Genomic DNA, 14792 nt, shown 5'->3' on the forward strand with positions numbered 1-14792 from the left:
GCGGGACCGGCGCCTTCACCTCTCACTAGTGACTCTTCTTTCGAAGTCTGCCCCCCTGGGGCTGGGCAATCAGCTAAAGAGCCAGGGTTCGCCCCTCTCTCCCGCTCAGAACTCTCCTCTCATTTTGAAAGAATTGCATTTTCTACTCAGGCATCGCGGAGGACAGCTTTTACTCGGGGGCCAGCCATGGCGGTGCCAGCGCAGGCGCAGAGGCCAGTGCGTGGAGGGAAGTATTAGAGGGGCGGGGGAAAGGGGCGGAGTGAAGGCCTCAGTTACGGCGGCTGAGGGGAGACAGATTCAGGGCGAAGAAAAAGAAACAAGCGGAGCGAGTTGACGCTCGGGGGCCGGGGAGGGTGGGGCTCGTCCCGAGGAGTATCTAGGGGAGGGGCAGCTGGGCTCGAGAGCGCGCGCGGGGCTGCGACTGCGCGGCGGCCCTCGCGCCCTCGACCTCTGTGCGCACGCGCCGTCGCGCTCACGCTCGCTCGCTCGGGGCGCGAGGCGCAGCCAGGCGGGCAGGAGAGCGGGCGGGCGGGCCGGGGGCAGCTGCGGGGCCGGGCCGGAGCCGAGGAGGGCCGGACGAGCGCAGGGCGGCAGCACGGCGGCCGTGACGGTGGCGGCGGCGACGGCGACGGCGGCGGGGCCGGGGCCTGGGCCGAGCCCGGCCCGAGGCGTTGCTGAGGGGCTCCTGTCGCCGTCCCTGCCCGCCTCCCTCTTCCGCTCGGTGAGTGCGCGGCGGCGGCAGCGGCCCGGCCCCGGGGGAGGGGCCTCGTCCCGAAGCAGCCCCCCTCTTCCATTCGGGGGGGTCCGGTCCCGGGGGCCGCGGGGCGGAGCCGAGGGGGCGGGGCGGCCCCCCGCTAGGCCGCAGCTCCGGGGCTGGGGGAGGGGCTGGACGGTGCAGGGGGGCTCTGTGCACCCCTCTGGCCCAGGACCCCAAAACCGCTCTCGGGAGCCTTGGTGGGGAGGCATCAAGGACCGGAGTGTCTCCCCTTCTTTCTGCCCTGCTAGAACAGGGGGTTTTTGAGCTAGAGTGAATACAAGGGCCCCCACCAAACAGGAGGGGCGGCTAGTCCCCTGCTCCTGCCCAGACGGTCCTGGGCTCGACAGAGCTCATTCTGCTCCTATACTGTTGGGGGAAAGTTCTCTGAAATGACCACCTCCTTCTGCCCGCCTCGGCAAACTGGGTACACATTTTTCCTCCCCTGTCACAGGATGGGGCCCCTTTCTGCCTCAAGGGTGCCCTGACTCTCCTGGGGGGGAGAAACACAGACTGTCGTAGAGAAACCAAAGCGCTGAAAGGCGGACCCATTAAACTCGTGCCTCCTCGCTTTTCAGGTGCATAGAGTTAAGGACCCACAAACAACCATGGACAGAAGAGGGGTGGGAGACACGGAAAATGGCGAAGCCTTCCTGGACCTGAAGAAGCCACCCGCATCCAAGTCCCCCCATCGTTACACAAAAGTAGGCTTTGCTCCTCGTGGTTTCCTTTACGGTTTGGAGGAAGGTGACCACCGAGCTATTTATCTCAGTTATGTGTTGGAATTGTTTTATGGAACAGGGGACACAGTTGAATTTTTGTGCAGCGAGTTAGGAAAATCTATGCTTGTTTTAGGCCTGAGTAGTTTACACTTGAGGGGGTCTCCTGCTGTCTTATGGGAATGCTTGCAAATTGGTGCCTCCTATATTGACAGCACTTGCTAAATTCTATAGGTAACTAGGGTGTTACTGGGTCAGATAGCCCTGGAAGGACCAAATCCTTAAGGCGCTACCAAATATGAGTGTCTTGTGTAGTAGGAGTATTTTTTTAGGAGGTGACATCCTGAAAGGAATGTTGTCTAGTGTGCTTGGCCAGATAAATTGGGTGTCAGAGGTTTGCTATTTTTTCTTTTCCATATTTTTCCTTGCATTCTAAATTAGGCACAGGAAGCATTAAAAAACATTTTTTTTTGTGATGGTTACATAAAATACTACAAATGAGTACAGGGAAACTTTTTTTTTTAACCCTCACTTATTTTTAAGACAGAAAAGGAAGGACTAGGCAAACAGGGTTAAGTGACTTACCCAGGGTCACAATGGTAGGAAGTTTCAGAGACCAGATTTGAATTCAGGTCTTCCTGACTCCAGATCCAGCTCTCTATCCTTCCTGTGTCACCTAGTTGCTGGGGGGTTGGAGGGAGTGGGATGGGACTTTTTTTAACCCCTACCTTCCGTCTTGGAATCAATACTGTGTATTGGTTCCAAGGCAGAAGAGTGATAAGGGCTAGGAAGTGACTTGCCCAGGGTCACACAGCTGGGAAGTGTCTGAGGTCCGATTTGAATCCAGGACCTCCCATCTCTAGGCCTGGCTCTTAATCCACTGAGCCACCCAGCTGCCCCCTCCCAGGAAAATCTTAAAAACTTTTTTTGGGAGTTATTATAGTTGAAAGATCTTATAGTACATTTATATTTCTTTTCTTTTTCCTGAAGGAAAAGCTTTGTTTGCTGATTTTCCCACTTTGGTTCAATTTTTCAACAGGGTATTTTTATTTTGGCTACCTAGTGGATCTAAGGAAGTTGACAGAATTCCATGGCACTTCTGTTGTGTTGCCTATAACATGTTATTGAGGATAGCCTATAGCGCTTTACAGAAGACCTTCTCTTAATTTACATCGATGTTCTTTCCCCAGATTAGACCTGATTTAGGAGGTTAAGGCATCTGGTGTAAAGTGGTTGAGGTTCAAGTGAGAACAAATGTGAAGCACCAAAGCAGCACCAGCTGATGTTGACCAGCCTGGGCTTAGTTATCATGAAGAGTGGATGCTGATGCTGCTTTTTAAACCTGTGTTTTCTCCTGCTTTCTGCCCCATACTCACTCCTGTGTTTAAAAAAAAAAAAAGATACAAGCAGTGTTCTTGGTTATAGTCTTTTAAAAAATATTCTTGGAAACAGACCAACAAACCATTTGCTCTAAAGTAGATAGCATTTGTTATTTAGTAGGTTGTTTTGATATACACAGGATTTTGTAGTTGAACAAGAGGCAGATGTGTGTTTTCCAGTTTGGTGGTCTTCGGTCACATTTTCCCTCTTGCAAGCTTGTTGACCATTTATTCCTTTTGATAGCTGCTTTTTAAAAAAAAAATCCTTACCTTATGTCTTAGAATTGAAACTAAGTATCCGTTCCAAGGCAGAAGAACAGTACGAGTGAGGCAAGGGGGGGATTAAGTGACATGCTTAAGGTCACACAGCTAGGAAATATCTGAGGTCATATTTGAACCCAGTACCTTCCCATCTCTGGGTCTGGCTCTCAGTCCACTAAACTACCTAGCAGCCGCCTGGAAAAGTATTTTCAAAGTTATCAAAATGGGGGGCAGCTAGGTATGGCTCATTGAATAGAGAGCCAGACCCAAAGAAGGGAGGTACTGGGTTCAAATGTGACCTCAGACACCTCCTAGCTGTGTGATCCTGAGCAAGTCACTTATCCCCCATTGCCTAGACCTATAGTATTGATTCTAAGATGGAAGATAAAGGTTGGAAAAAAAGAAAGAAAATACTTTTCTGATTGCTTCACAGTTCAGTTTATCATGGATAAGTAGTAAAGCTTTTCAATTTAAAAGTCAGGTTTCTAATAAACACTGATGATTGGGGGGATAGTTTTTTCCATATGCAAACATTTGTGTCAGAGGAAAGTGACTGACACACTTTGGTATAACATGGTGTAACAATTGGGTTTGATAGAGAAAGCACTTTAGGGCTGAAAAGGGCTTGACTTATCCTGTGTACTTCCCAAGGTTGTTCAGGGAAGACCACTGGGGTTAGTGAGTTGCTTGGTCACCCACAGAAGAAGTGTTGTCGTAGAGCTGGGGGTCCATTGCTCTGCTACAATTCCAGAACCTTTGTCACTTCTTCTAGGAGCCTCTTGGCTGCAAAAAGTTCACTTCTGGAACCTCCACTGTTGATGTCTAGGCTGGCTAGAAAGAGGCTTGAGCTATATTTTCAGAAGCATTGCTTTACCAAAATGTGGTCATAGGAAATAAAATATTAAGATTCTATTTTTCTGATCCTAGGAACCTGTTCTTTTAAGAGGAGACCTATGCTTCCTGTTACATCAATGAGCATCCTTGGGCACTGGGTTTTTAGAGACCATAGACCTGGGTTCCCATTTTACCTAAAGTTGTGGGACTTTGAGCAAGTCCCTCACTTATTCTGGACCTCAATTTCCTTTTCTGGAAATAACCAGGAAGTTGGGGTCATCTCCATTCTTTTGTAATTCTAAATCTCATGATTCTTGAGTTGTATGTGGGTCTCAATGTTTTTTTGTGTACATGTTTTGACTCTTAAAATTTTCATATTCCAAAAATCAAAGCATTAAGTTTAATTCATTTTAAATATATATTGGCTAGATCTTCAAAACAGGCTTTAGGAATCCGTTCTCCTTCCACGTGTAAGAGATCCTTGCACCACGCATAGGAGTCTGACTATAGATCGAAAGTACTGTGGGACCTGGTTGTTGTCAGTGCTTTTTAAATGTCAAAATGCCAGAAAGTAGTGTAAGGACAGGTCTACCCTGAACAGGCCAGGAGATTTAGCTAGTGAAATGTCATATGGACTGTTAAGTGGTCTGAACCAACACGTCATCCTGCAGTATTGGCTTTTTGCAATATTCAAATGACTGTGAAAAAATGTCTTCACAGACTTTTTTCTGAGTCAGAGGAGATAAAAGTTAATTCCTCTTCATTTCCCTAACCATCTCCTCCATACCAGGTATTGTCACAATTAAAAGTGTCAGAGTAATTAAAGCAGTACTTTTTTTGGCTACTCTAAAACTCTCAGGGGTGAATTGGACTGGAACCCCACTGGATAAAAGTAAGGTTTTTTGGAGAGGAAGCATATTATTTGAAAGGTGTGCAAGCAAAATAACTGGTGGAGGGGAACAGACCTTGTAGATGGGCTCAATAGGACTTTGATTCTTCCTTGGGCACAGGACACTAAGGTAATGTTTCTCCCAGTAGATAAGTAGGTCCGTGAATGGAGTGGAGAAGGTGCTGGCCTTGGAGGCAGGATGACTTGGATTCAAATTCTCCTCCTTAATTCACCATGTGACTCTGGGGAAGTCACTTAACCACCATGACTTGGGTAGCTTCCCAACCCTTTTTTCCCTACCAAGAAGAAAGACCTTGTTCTGGGGTTGGAGGGAATGCTAACTTTGGAACTGTTGTGTTGAATATAAATGTTTGCACTTGACTGCCTGAGTTCAAGTTTTCCCCATTGTAGATACATGAAAAAGAATCTTTCAAAGAAATAAGTAGAAGGATGATGCACATAACTAAAATTGTGGTAGTTGTCCTGAAATGTCTCATCTTATCTTTGTATTGGAGAAAGAATTACTTGCCTTTTGTTAACCTGCTGATAGAAGTAAACTGGTTAGGCGCTTGGGGTTAACTAACTAATCCAAGTCCTCCCAACTCCAAACCTGGCATTCTGTCCACTAGGTTACCTAGCTGCCCCTATGCTAAGGATTTTATAAACTCTGTTCTAAAAACTGAATTCAAAGTTAAATCTTACTATCAATGCTAAAGGAGAAGAAGAATAAGGGCTAGGCAATTGGGGTTAAGTGACTTGTTCAGGGTCATGTAAAAAATAAAATTTAGGACATATCTGAGGTCAGATTCAAACCTGGGATGCCCTGGCTCCAGGCCTGATGTTCTACCCCCCAAATTCCTAGCTGTCCCTATTAAATATTTTTTCAAAGTATGTTGCCAAGAATCCTGATAATTTAGGGCAGCCCCTTTACTTGAAAGAAACACTGACTCAGAGTAAAATTGGAGCTCTTCAGGAATAGTTTGACTCTCCAACTCTTAGGAAAAATGTTTGGGAAATGCTTCCCTTTATCTGGTAGTAGCATTCCTGTCACCTCCGTGGTGTATATTGTCTGAGGGCCAATCTTAGATTGGTAGCCTGCAGATTTTGGAGGTGCTGTCCTTTGGGGATTGTTTCTGCTTGTTAATGCCTCTGAAATTGCATTGTTTTACAAGTGTCTTTTCATAACTTAGGAGCTAAAAAAAACCACCTAGGAAATCTTCAAGATAGAAAAGACCCCACAGCCTTCGAAGAAGTAAAGGGACCTACCCAAGGCACACAAATATATGATGGAGGCAGAACTTGAATCCAGGCCCTCTGAGGCTCCTGTTCCAGGGCTTTGAATCTAGGCCCAGAATTGAAAGTTGATCTTAGTAATTCAACTTAACAAATAGAAGTTTGTTTGAGGCCCTGATGTTTATTCAAAAGGACTTTTGGATTATCCGTGATTTTGTATTAACTGGACTATCCATTATCTATTAACTTGGAGATAACCCAAGCTGCCTTTTCTTAGCTTTTATGGCATTGTTATGGGAGCTGACCAAGAAGCCATCCAGAAGTTTTGCTTCTCTAGCAGGCTGATACTTGGGGTCTGTATTTTAAGTTCTCTTTCAGAAGAAGGATAGCTGAAGTGGGCCTGGGCCATTCCCCTCCTAACAGCTACATGCCTTAGTGTGCTGGTGATGACCCTCTTTTCCTGGGAAAGAGATAGAAAGGAAACATTCCTTAGGGTCCTCCTAATGGCACATGGAGTGCTAGAATTTGCAGAAAGCTGCAGTCATATATTTAATACCCACCCATGCTTCTGGTTTTCTTTGGGGCACATGCAGCTCCCAAATTGATGAGAAGTGGGGATCACTCATTCCCCCCCCCCCCCCCAAAAAAAATCTTGTTCAGTATGACCCCAGATGCACACCCATGGACTTACTGTGTGCAAAACATGCTCAGCCTCTGCCCTCAGAACCTTCATTCTAATGGGGGAGACAGGATACAAATAACTGTCCATGTTCAAGATGTACAGTGTAAATGGAAGCTCATCTCAGAATGAAGACATTTAAAGCTTTGGGGGAAGGGGGGGATGGACCAAGAAAGGCCTCAAAGGGGCAGATAGGTGGCTCAGTGAATAGAAGTAGGCCCAGAATCCTGGGTTCAAATCTACCATCAGATACTTCTCGCTGTGGGACTCTGGGCAAGTCACTTAACCCCCATTGCTTAGTTCTTACCATTCTTGTGCCCTGGAACCAGTATTTAATATTGATTCCAAGACAGAAGGTAGGATTTGAGAAAAAGAAAAAAAAAAGCTGCTTGTACACTGTGGGATTGGAACTGTGATATTAAAATCACTTTTATTTTTTTTTTTTATTTTTTTTTTTTTAAATATATTTTATTTGGTCATTTCCAAGCATTATTCGTTAAAGACATAGATCATTTTCTTTTCCTCCCCCCCCCCAACCCCCCATAGCCGACGCGTAAGTCCACTGGGCATTAGATGTTTTCTTGATTTGAACCCATTGCTTTGTTGATAGTATTTGCATTAGAGTGTTCATTTAGAGTCTATCCTCTGTCATGTCCCCTCAATCTTTGTATTCAGGCAGTTGCTTTTTCTCGGTGTTTCCACTCCCACAGTTTATCCCTTGCTTATGAATGGTGTTTTTTTCTCCTGGGTCCCTGCAAGTTGTTCAGGGACATTACACCACCACTAATGGAGAAGTCCATTACGTTCGATGATACCACAGTGTGTTTGTCTCTGTGTACAATGTTCTCCTGGTTCTGCTCCTCTCGCTCTGCATCACTTCCTGGAGGTTGTTCCAGTCTCCATGGAACTTCTCCACTTTATTATTCCTTTTAGCACAATAGTACTCCATCACCAACATATACCACAGTTTGTTCAGCCATTCCCCAATTGATGGGCATCCCCTCATTTTCCAGTTTTGGGCCACCACAAAGAGCGCAGCTATGAATATTAAAATCACTTTTAAAGATTGATATGATATTAATTTAAGGTTGCCAAGGAATTTACTTATGAAATTCCTAAAATGAAACACTCAAGTCAGAATGGAGTTTATGGTGGTTTAATCACAACAGGAATAAGAGAGAAGGAAAGAGGGGGGAAAGGGAAAAGGTTAACTCAACCTCTGGCAGAGTCAGAGGGAGTTTAAGCCTGGAAGGCCAAGGTAGAGAAGGGAATCAGTCCCTTGACTCACATGACCCATTTGAAGGAAAGCTGTCTGCGGGCCTCCTTCCTGCTCCAGCTCCTAGCACGAACTGGCTTGTAGCCCTGTCCACAGGAAGTGAGCAAACTCCAGAGCTGTTCTCTACCTCACTTCCTGTGCCTCACAAGTGCCAACAGTGGCTCAAGCTTGGCTTGGGACAGCCCAGGTGGGCAGTTTGTTATTTCTGATTTGCCATTGACTAGCACATGCCCGTGTAGTGTAGGTGTGCACAATTTTGGGTGCTAGACCAAGCAAGATGGAGATTTAAAAATCACAGAGCTGAGTCTTTAGGGAAGCCTGAAGGTAAGGGTATGGGGGAAGCTGGGAGATGGAGTTGCCTGCCTTAGGAAGAACCCCAGGTAGGGCCTTGTAGCTACATATAAGATACAATGAAACTTGGGTTAACAGAAGATACATTGGCGAGAAATCATTTAAAATACTAATAGAAATATTAGTGCTGAAAAAAAAAATGGCAAATCTCAATTGAGTCTCTAGGGATAGGAGCCAAGGGGTGGCAGAGATTAGGTTAAGGGCAGTTTTCCTCCAGTACCCAGTAGTCAATAGATGGAGAATCCTGAAGCAGAAGAGGGAATCTCTCCCATTTCCTATGCTCCCCCAACCTCCCATCACCCTTAAAATCCAACCAAGCCCAGCTAGATTTAGTATGATTTGTTCCTCTCACACTGGCACTTTACCTAGGTTAGTATGTTGACTAGATCTGGGATCTCATTGGACTGAGGAATTCCCTATAAATAGCAACAACAATAATAATGAGCATTTATATAGTACTTTATGGTTTGCAAAACATTTTGCAGTTCTCGTTTGGATATATCGTTATATAGGTAGCAGAAAGGGACACAACAAAACCCTAGCTTGATGAGACTGGCAGACAGGATAAGCAACTACCCCAGAGTCACTTGACTAGTTAATTGGAAGGCAGATTTGAACTTAAGTCTTCTTAATTTCTGGCCAAGGGCTCTATGCCCTGTGGGGACCTCTTAGCACCCAGTGACTCTACAAGTGGACACCTGCCAGTTCAGGGTCTGAGAAGGTTGCCTAGGTTAGTGAGAGATGAATCAACTTTCTGGGGTCCCACAGCCAGAACAGTGGAACCCAGATCTCTTTGATTTATGAACTCACTCCCTCTCTTTTTACACAAGCTACCTTCCCTGGGGAAGAGTGTTGAGAGAGCTTTGAGGCAAATGTTTCTAAACTCTAACATAAGTAAGTGAAAACTATCAATTTCAGCTTCCCCCCCTTTTTTTCCTTTACATTTTAACTCCTGCTACTTGCTTTTTTATTGACTTCATTTTCAAATGTATTGCACCCTTTTCTACTACTGGCATAACCATTCCTTTTAACAAAAAACAAGGGAGGTAAGAGACACTTCAGCAAAACTGACCAACATGTGTTGGGCATCCTTGTCCACATGAGGTTGCTCCCACCTCTGTCTCCAAGAGGTGGGCATTTTCTTATCTCTTCAGAGGGACTCCCAGTATGGGAGCACCTCCTGTTTATCCTGTCCACAAGTGGTTTATAGTTTGCATTTGGGAGTCAGGGGATTAGATTGGGAGCTTTTTGAGGGCAGGGACTCAGTTCTTTGCCTTATTTGTATCCCAGGTATAGCAGGTGTTTAACACAAGCTTTTTGCCTTGACTCTTTTTTGGTTCAAGCCTTAGTCATTTTCTCTCCATTTCAAAAATTTCCCTTTCTATTTTTGTATATATTGTTTCCCTGGTTCTTTACTCTGCAACAGTTTGTCTTCTCATACTTTCTGAATTCTTCATATTTATGGCATGATAACATTCTTAACTTGTTTTTAATAGTAAAGAAGTGAAAAGAAGAAGATATTGGGTTCCAGGAGGCATGGAGCAGAGAATCAAGAGGGAAATTTGTCTGGGGCCCTTTCTCTGCAAATAGAAGCTATTTAGCTCAGAGAGAGGAGGCATATTTGTCACACTGTAAGTGTAAGTTTGTGACTATAAGTTGTGTTGTCCTTTCAATAGAAAGATCTGGTGTCATTTGGCTTCAAGGTGGGAGGGGAATGCTTGAGCTAACCTTTTAAAAATTATTTTATTGACATTTTCTGTTTCTTATATTACCACGCTTTTTCCATGTATCCCTTCTCCCAGAGAGCCATCCCAGTTGACAAATAATATTTTTTTAGAAAGGAAACAAGTCAGCGCAATTAATGGATAGATTAAGAAAGTGAACAATTATACACTCTCATAGCAGGGAACCTTCCATTCTCTTGAAAGAATAGGTTGGGATGTCTTCTCATCCCTTCATTTGAGTCTTGTTTGAACTTCATGATTTTGTTATTTATTTAAAACTTTTTGTTGTGGAATCGTACTTGTTTTCTGTTTTGTAGCTTCTGGGTAGATTGTTTTCTTGGCTCTGTTGACTTCATCAGTTCACATAGATCCTTCCAGGCTTCTCTGTACTCTTCACAAATAGCATTTCTTACAGCACAGCAGTCATTACATTCCTATACCAAAATATGTTTAGGTATTCCCCAGTCGTCAGACATCTTTGTTTCCAATTCTTTGCTATCACGTGCAAAAAAAAAATTGGAATATATGAAGACTTTCTTTTTTTACTAGATGCTTCCTTGGGCTGTAAGACAAGTAGAATCTCCGTGTCAAGGGGTATAGACATTTTGGTTATTGCATAATTCTAAATTGCTTTCTATAATGGTTGTACCATTATGTTGTACCACCATACTAACCCAGGTTATTACCTGTTATTTACCTGTAATATCTGTCATTTCCCAACCCCATCAGCCCTGACTTCTGCCATTTTTTGATCACCTTTGCCAATTTGCAGATGTGAGGGGCACTTTAGCATTGTCTTAGTTTACATTTCTCTGTTAAGTGATTTGGATCATTTTTTCATGTGGTTGTTAATACTTTGCATTTCTTCTTTTGAGTACTTTCATACTCTGACTGTTTATTGGGGAATATGTTTCTATATCTTGGATGCTAAATTCTTAGAGAAATTTGATGCAGTGATTTTTTTTTGTCAGTCCTGACTGATGAAGATCTGACACAAGAGGCAATATGAGACCAGAGTAGGGTGATAGAGCAAGGTTTATTAGGCACAGCAAGGTTGGGGGCCCAACACCAGGAGGATTAGCAGAGGATACCATTTGAGTAGAGGGAGACATGGGTTTTTATGGGCTGGAAAGTTGGAGTGTAGATTAGGTTATCTTGGATGTATCTCATTGGCTGTTTTAGGGGGTGGGCATCTGGTTCCCTTGATTATATCGTTCTTATACTATATAGCAATATGTTCAGACCACCAATCCATCTTGAATCTGTCAGGTAAAGGTATGAGAAGTTACAGTGTCCTGCTAGGTGGAATGGCTGCTTTGTTCCAAAGTTCCAGCTAGTGTTGGGGAGGAGGAGCTGATAGTTTCAGTTGGGGAAGAAGGGGGGAAATGGGGCTCAGGTCTGTCAACCACTTCCTTATCCTTGATGCATTATTGTTGTCTGCAAAAGCTTTATAGTTTCAAGTAATCTGTTGGCTATTTTAGAACTGAGCTTTTAAGGAAAGTCAGGGTTCCTGGGATACATGTTCATTCCAGGGATGGGATTCAGATTTTTAGAGCAAAAACTGCATTGTCAGTCATATAGGGAGAGCATTTGACTAGAGTTAGCCACTTGAACCTGGGCCAAACAGGGCCCCTCTGGAGAACTTAATTTTTTTCCCAGTAGGAATGAGAAAATTGGAATGGTTAATCTCTAAAGTTCCTTTCAGCTCTGTTCTAATAAGGGTCTAGAACTTCAGAATTAGCAGCTATCATACATGTCTCATTTTTTAAATGGTCTATGAATTTGTCTTAAAGAAGCAGTCTGGTGTGGGGCAAATGTTGGCCTTTAGGAGGTGGTAGGAGAGACCTGGTTTCAGTCCTGCCTTTGACACATGGCTCTTGTAACCCCTGTTAAGTCACTTCTGTTTCGATTTCTTCATCTGTTACATGTAGATAATTCTGGTAGTACATATTTCATGTGGTTTATGAAAAAATCAAATTAGAGAGAATTTTGTGAGCCTTAATAAGATGAAATTTTGTATAAATTTGTTTTGTATTTATCTACTATTTGTATTTATATTTATATTCTATTTACTCACAAAAGCATTCACATTTCTTTGCAAAAAAAAAAATCACTTTTGGAAATTACCTTATCTGCCATCCATGTGAATCTCTTTTCATCATCAGCTGAGTGAATTGATTTAAGTCTTTACAATTTTTAACATTTGTTTAAAAAAATGTGTTCATTCCCTTCTGTTCCTCTCCACTCCTTGAGAAGACAAGCCATATTATATTGATTATACATGTGAAGTCATGCACATATGAAAAGCCTTTACTAAAAGGTGGCTTGTGGCCTCCTCTAGAAGCCTACAGGTCTACCCATCTATATTTCTCTTGGCAGAATGTTGCATTTCTAATACAGTTTGGAGAACGAGGCTGTGGACAATCCAGCTTCCTGATAGACTCATTCTCTCATTCTTAGGTGGTTGTGAGGAAAGTGCTTTGTGAACGGTTTTAAAAAGAGCTTTTGTCTTTGTTCTTTAGATTTGTAGCTATTAAACAAATAGAACAATCCAATTTATCCTCTAGTGAGTGTTTTGTTAAAGAATTCCAGAACTTGGATTCAATTTTATTTTATTTTACATTATTTTATTTGGTCAATTTCAAACATTATTCATTGAATACAAAAATCATTTTCTTTTCCTCCCTCCCGCCACCCCTCCATAGCCATGATAGCCGATGCGCAATTCCACTGGGTATCACATATGTGCCCTTTTTCCAAACCCATTTCCATGTTGTTGATATTTGCACTAGGATGCTCATTTAGAGTCTCCATCCCCAATCATATCCCCTCGGCCACTGTAGTTGAGCAATTGCCTTCCTTCGGTGTTTTTGTTCCCACAATTTGTCCTCTGCTTGTGGATAGTGTTCTTTCTCATAGATCCCTGCAGGTTGTTCAGGATCACTGCATTGCCACTAATGGAGAAGTCCGTTACATACAATTGGACCACAGTGTATCAGTCTCTGTGTACAATGTTCTCCTGGCTCTGCTCCTTTCGCTCTGCATCACTTCCTGGAGGTTGTTCCAATTCACATGGAATTCCTCCACTTTATTATTCCTTTGAGCACAATAATATTCCATCACCAACAGATACCACAATGTGTTCAGCCTTTCCCCCATTGAATGGCATCCCCTCGTTTTCCAGTTTTTTGCCACCACAAAGAGCGCAGCTATGAATATTCTTGCACAAGTCTTTTTCCTTATCTCTTTGGGGTACAAACCCAGCAATACTATGGCTGGGTCAAAAGGTAGCAGTCTTTTATTGCCCTCCAGAATGGTTGGATCAATTCACAGCTCCACCAGCAATGCATTAATATCCCAACTTTGCCACTTCCCTTCCAGCATTCATTACTTTCCTTTGCTGTCATGTTAGCCAATCTGCTAGGTGTGAGGTGATACCTCAGAGTTGTTTCGATTTGCATCTCTCTGATTATCAGAGATTTAAACACTTTTTCATGTGCTTATTAATAGTTTTGATTTCTTTAACTGAAAACTGCCTATTCATGTCCCTTGCCCATTTATCAATTGGAGAATGGCTTGATTTTTTTGTGCAATTGATTTAGCTCTTTGTAAATTTGAATACTGGGTTCACTTTTTTGGAAGAAACCTTAGTAAATATTTATTAAGCCCTTTGTGCTGAACACTTTGCTGAGAATACAGAGAGATGTAAAAGATAGTTCTGCCCTTGAGGAACTCGTTGTCTAAAGGGGAAGACAGCATGCAAAGAACAGTGGACAGGAGCAATAGACAGGATAAACTGGAGATAATCATCAGGAGAAAGGCCCTGGAATTAAAGGGGATCACCAAAGACTTCCTATAGAAGCTAGGACTTGAAGGAAACCAGGAGGCAGAGATGAGGAGGGAAACATTCTAGGCATGGGGGCAGCCAGAGAACATGCCAGGAATCAGGAGATGGAATACCATGTTCATGAGACAGCCAGGAGGCTAATGTTAATGGTGGAAGTAGAATACATAGTGTAAGGAGGGGGGGTTGCTGCTAAATTTTCTAAGATTTTGGACACCAAAAGATTCTGTATTTTATCATCCTGAAGGTGATAGTCACTGGAAAATGTGAAATCATGCAAAAACATGTTTCCATCTTAATCATGTTGGGAAAGAAGATATATATCAAAAATTAAACAACCCCCCAGTGATTTTTCTAGAACACAGGTCCATCCATGACACTCGCTACTTAAAGTACAGGTTGTGCATAACAGGCATGTCCATTTAGTTGGTGTGTGTGCTCATTCCTAAATCTTTGTGAATAGAGAGGTCCTTTTCTGCGGCATCTTTGGCACCTTTTCTTGAATGATCCCTCTGGCATGATTGGGTGCTAATAGAACTTATCCATCTCCAGTGTGCTTCTTTGGCACTGGTTTTTAAAAGCGCCAGAGATGTCTTGACTGGAGAACGTCAGGACAAAGAGTAGTCCTCCTGTTTAGAGATGAAAGTGGCAAAAGGAGTGTTCGTATGCCCTCAACTAAAGCACTCTTGTTCTCAACTAGGAATTAGGATACAACTGGGTGGATTGAATTCTTCCAAGAGAACCTCTAAAGCTTAACTTTATCTTGCCTTTACAGAGTGAGCCTCAGTTGATTCCCCCCCCCCCCCTCACTCCCATCCTGCATTCTTCATGCTATTCTTAGAATCCTTC

At 43.3% G+C, this 14792-nt stretch overlaps 1 protein-coding gene across 2 annotated transcripts in view; it reads left to right on the forward strand.

Moving 5' to 3' along the window:
- The first annotated feature begins 468 nt into the window (after positions 1-468).
- EIF4ENIF1 (eukaryotic translation initiation factor 4E nuclear import factor 1) overlaps positions 469-14792 on the forward strand; it is a 53502-nt gene continuing 39178 nt past the window's right edge. The window contains exons 1-2 of one of the 2 annotated variants that reach the window (XM_056821458.1): positions 469-721; positions 1333-1458. In XM_056821458.1, the coding sequence (XP_056677436.1) occupies positions 1363-1458 (96 nt within the window). In that variant the 5' untranslated portion in view covers positions 469-721; positions 1333-1362. The remainder of the gene's footprint in view (positions 722-1332; positions 1459-14792) is intronic. The other variant, XM_056821459.1, reaches the window with a different exon arrangement.

This window comes from Monodelphis domestica, chromosome 3 (assembly GCF_027887165.1).
Source record: "Monodelphis domestica isolate mMonDom1 chromosome 3, mMonDom1.pri, whole genome shotgun sequence".
NCBI classification, from domain to species: Eukaryota; Metazoa; Chordata; class Mammalia; order Didelphimorphia; family Didelphidae; genus Monodelphis; species Monodelphis domestica.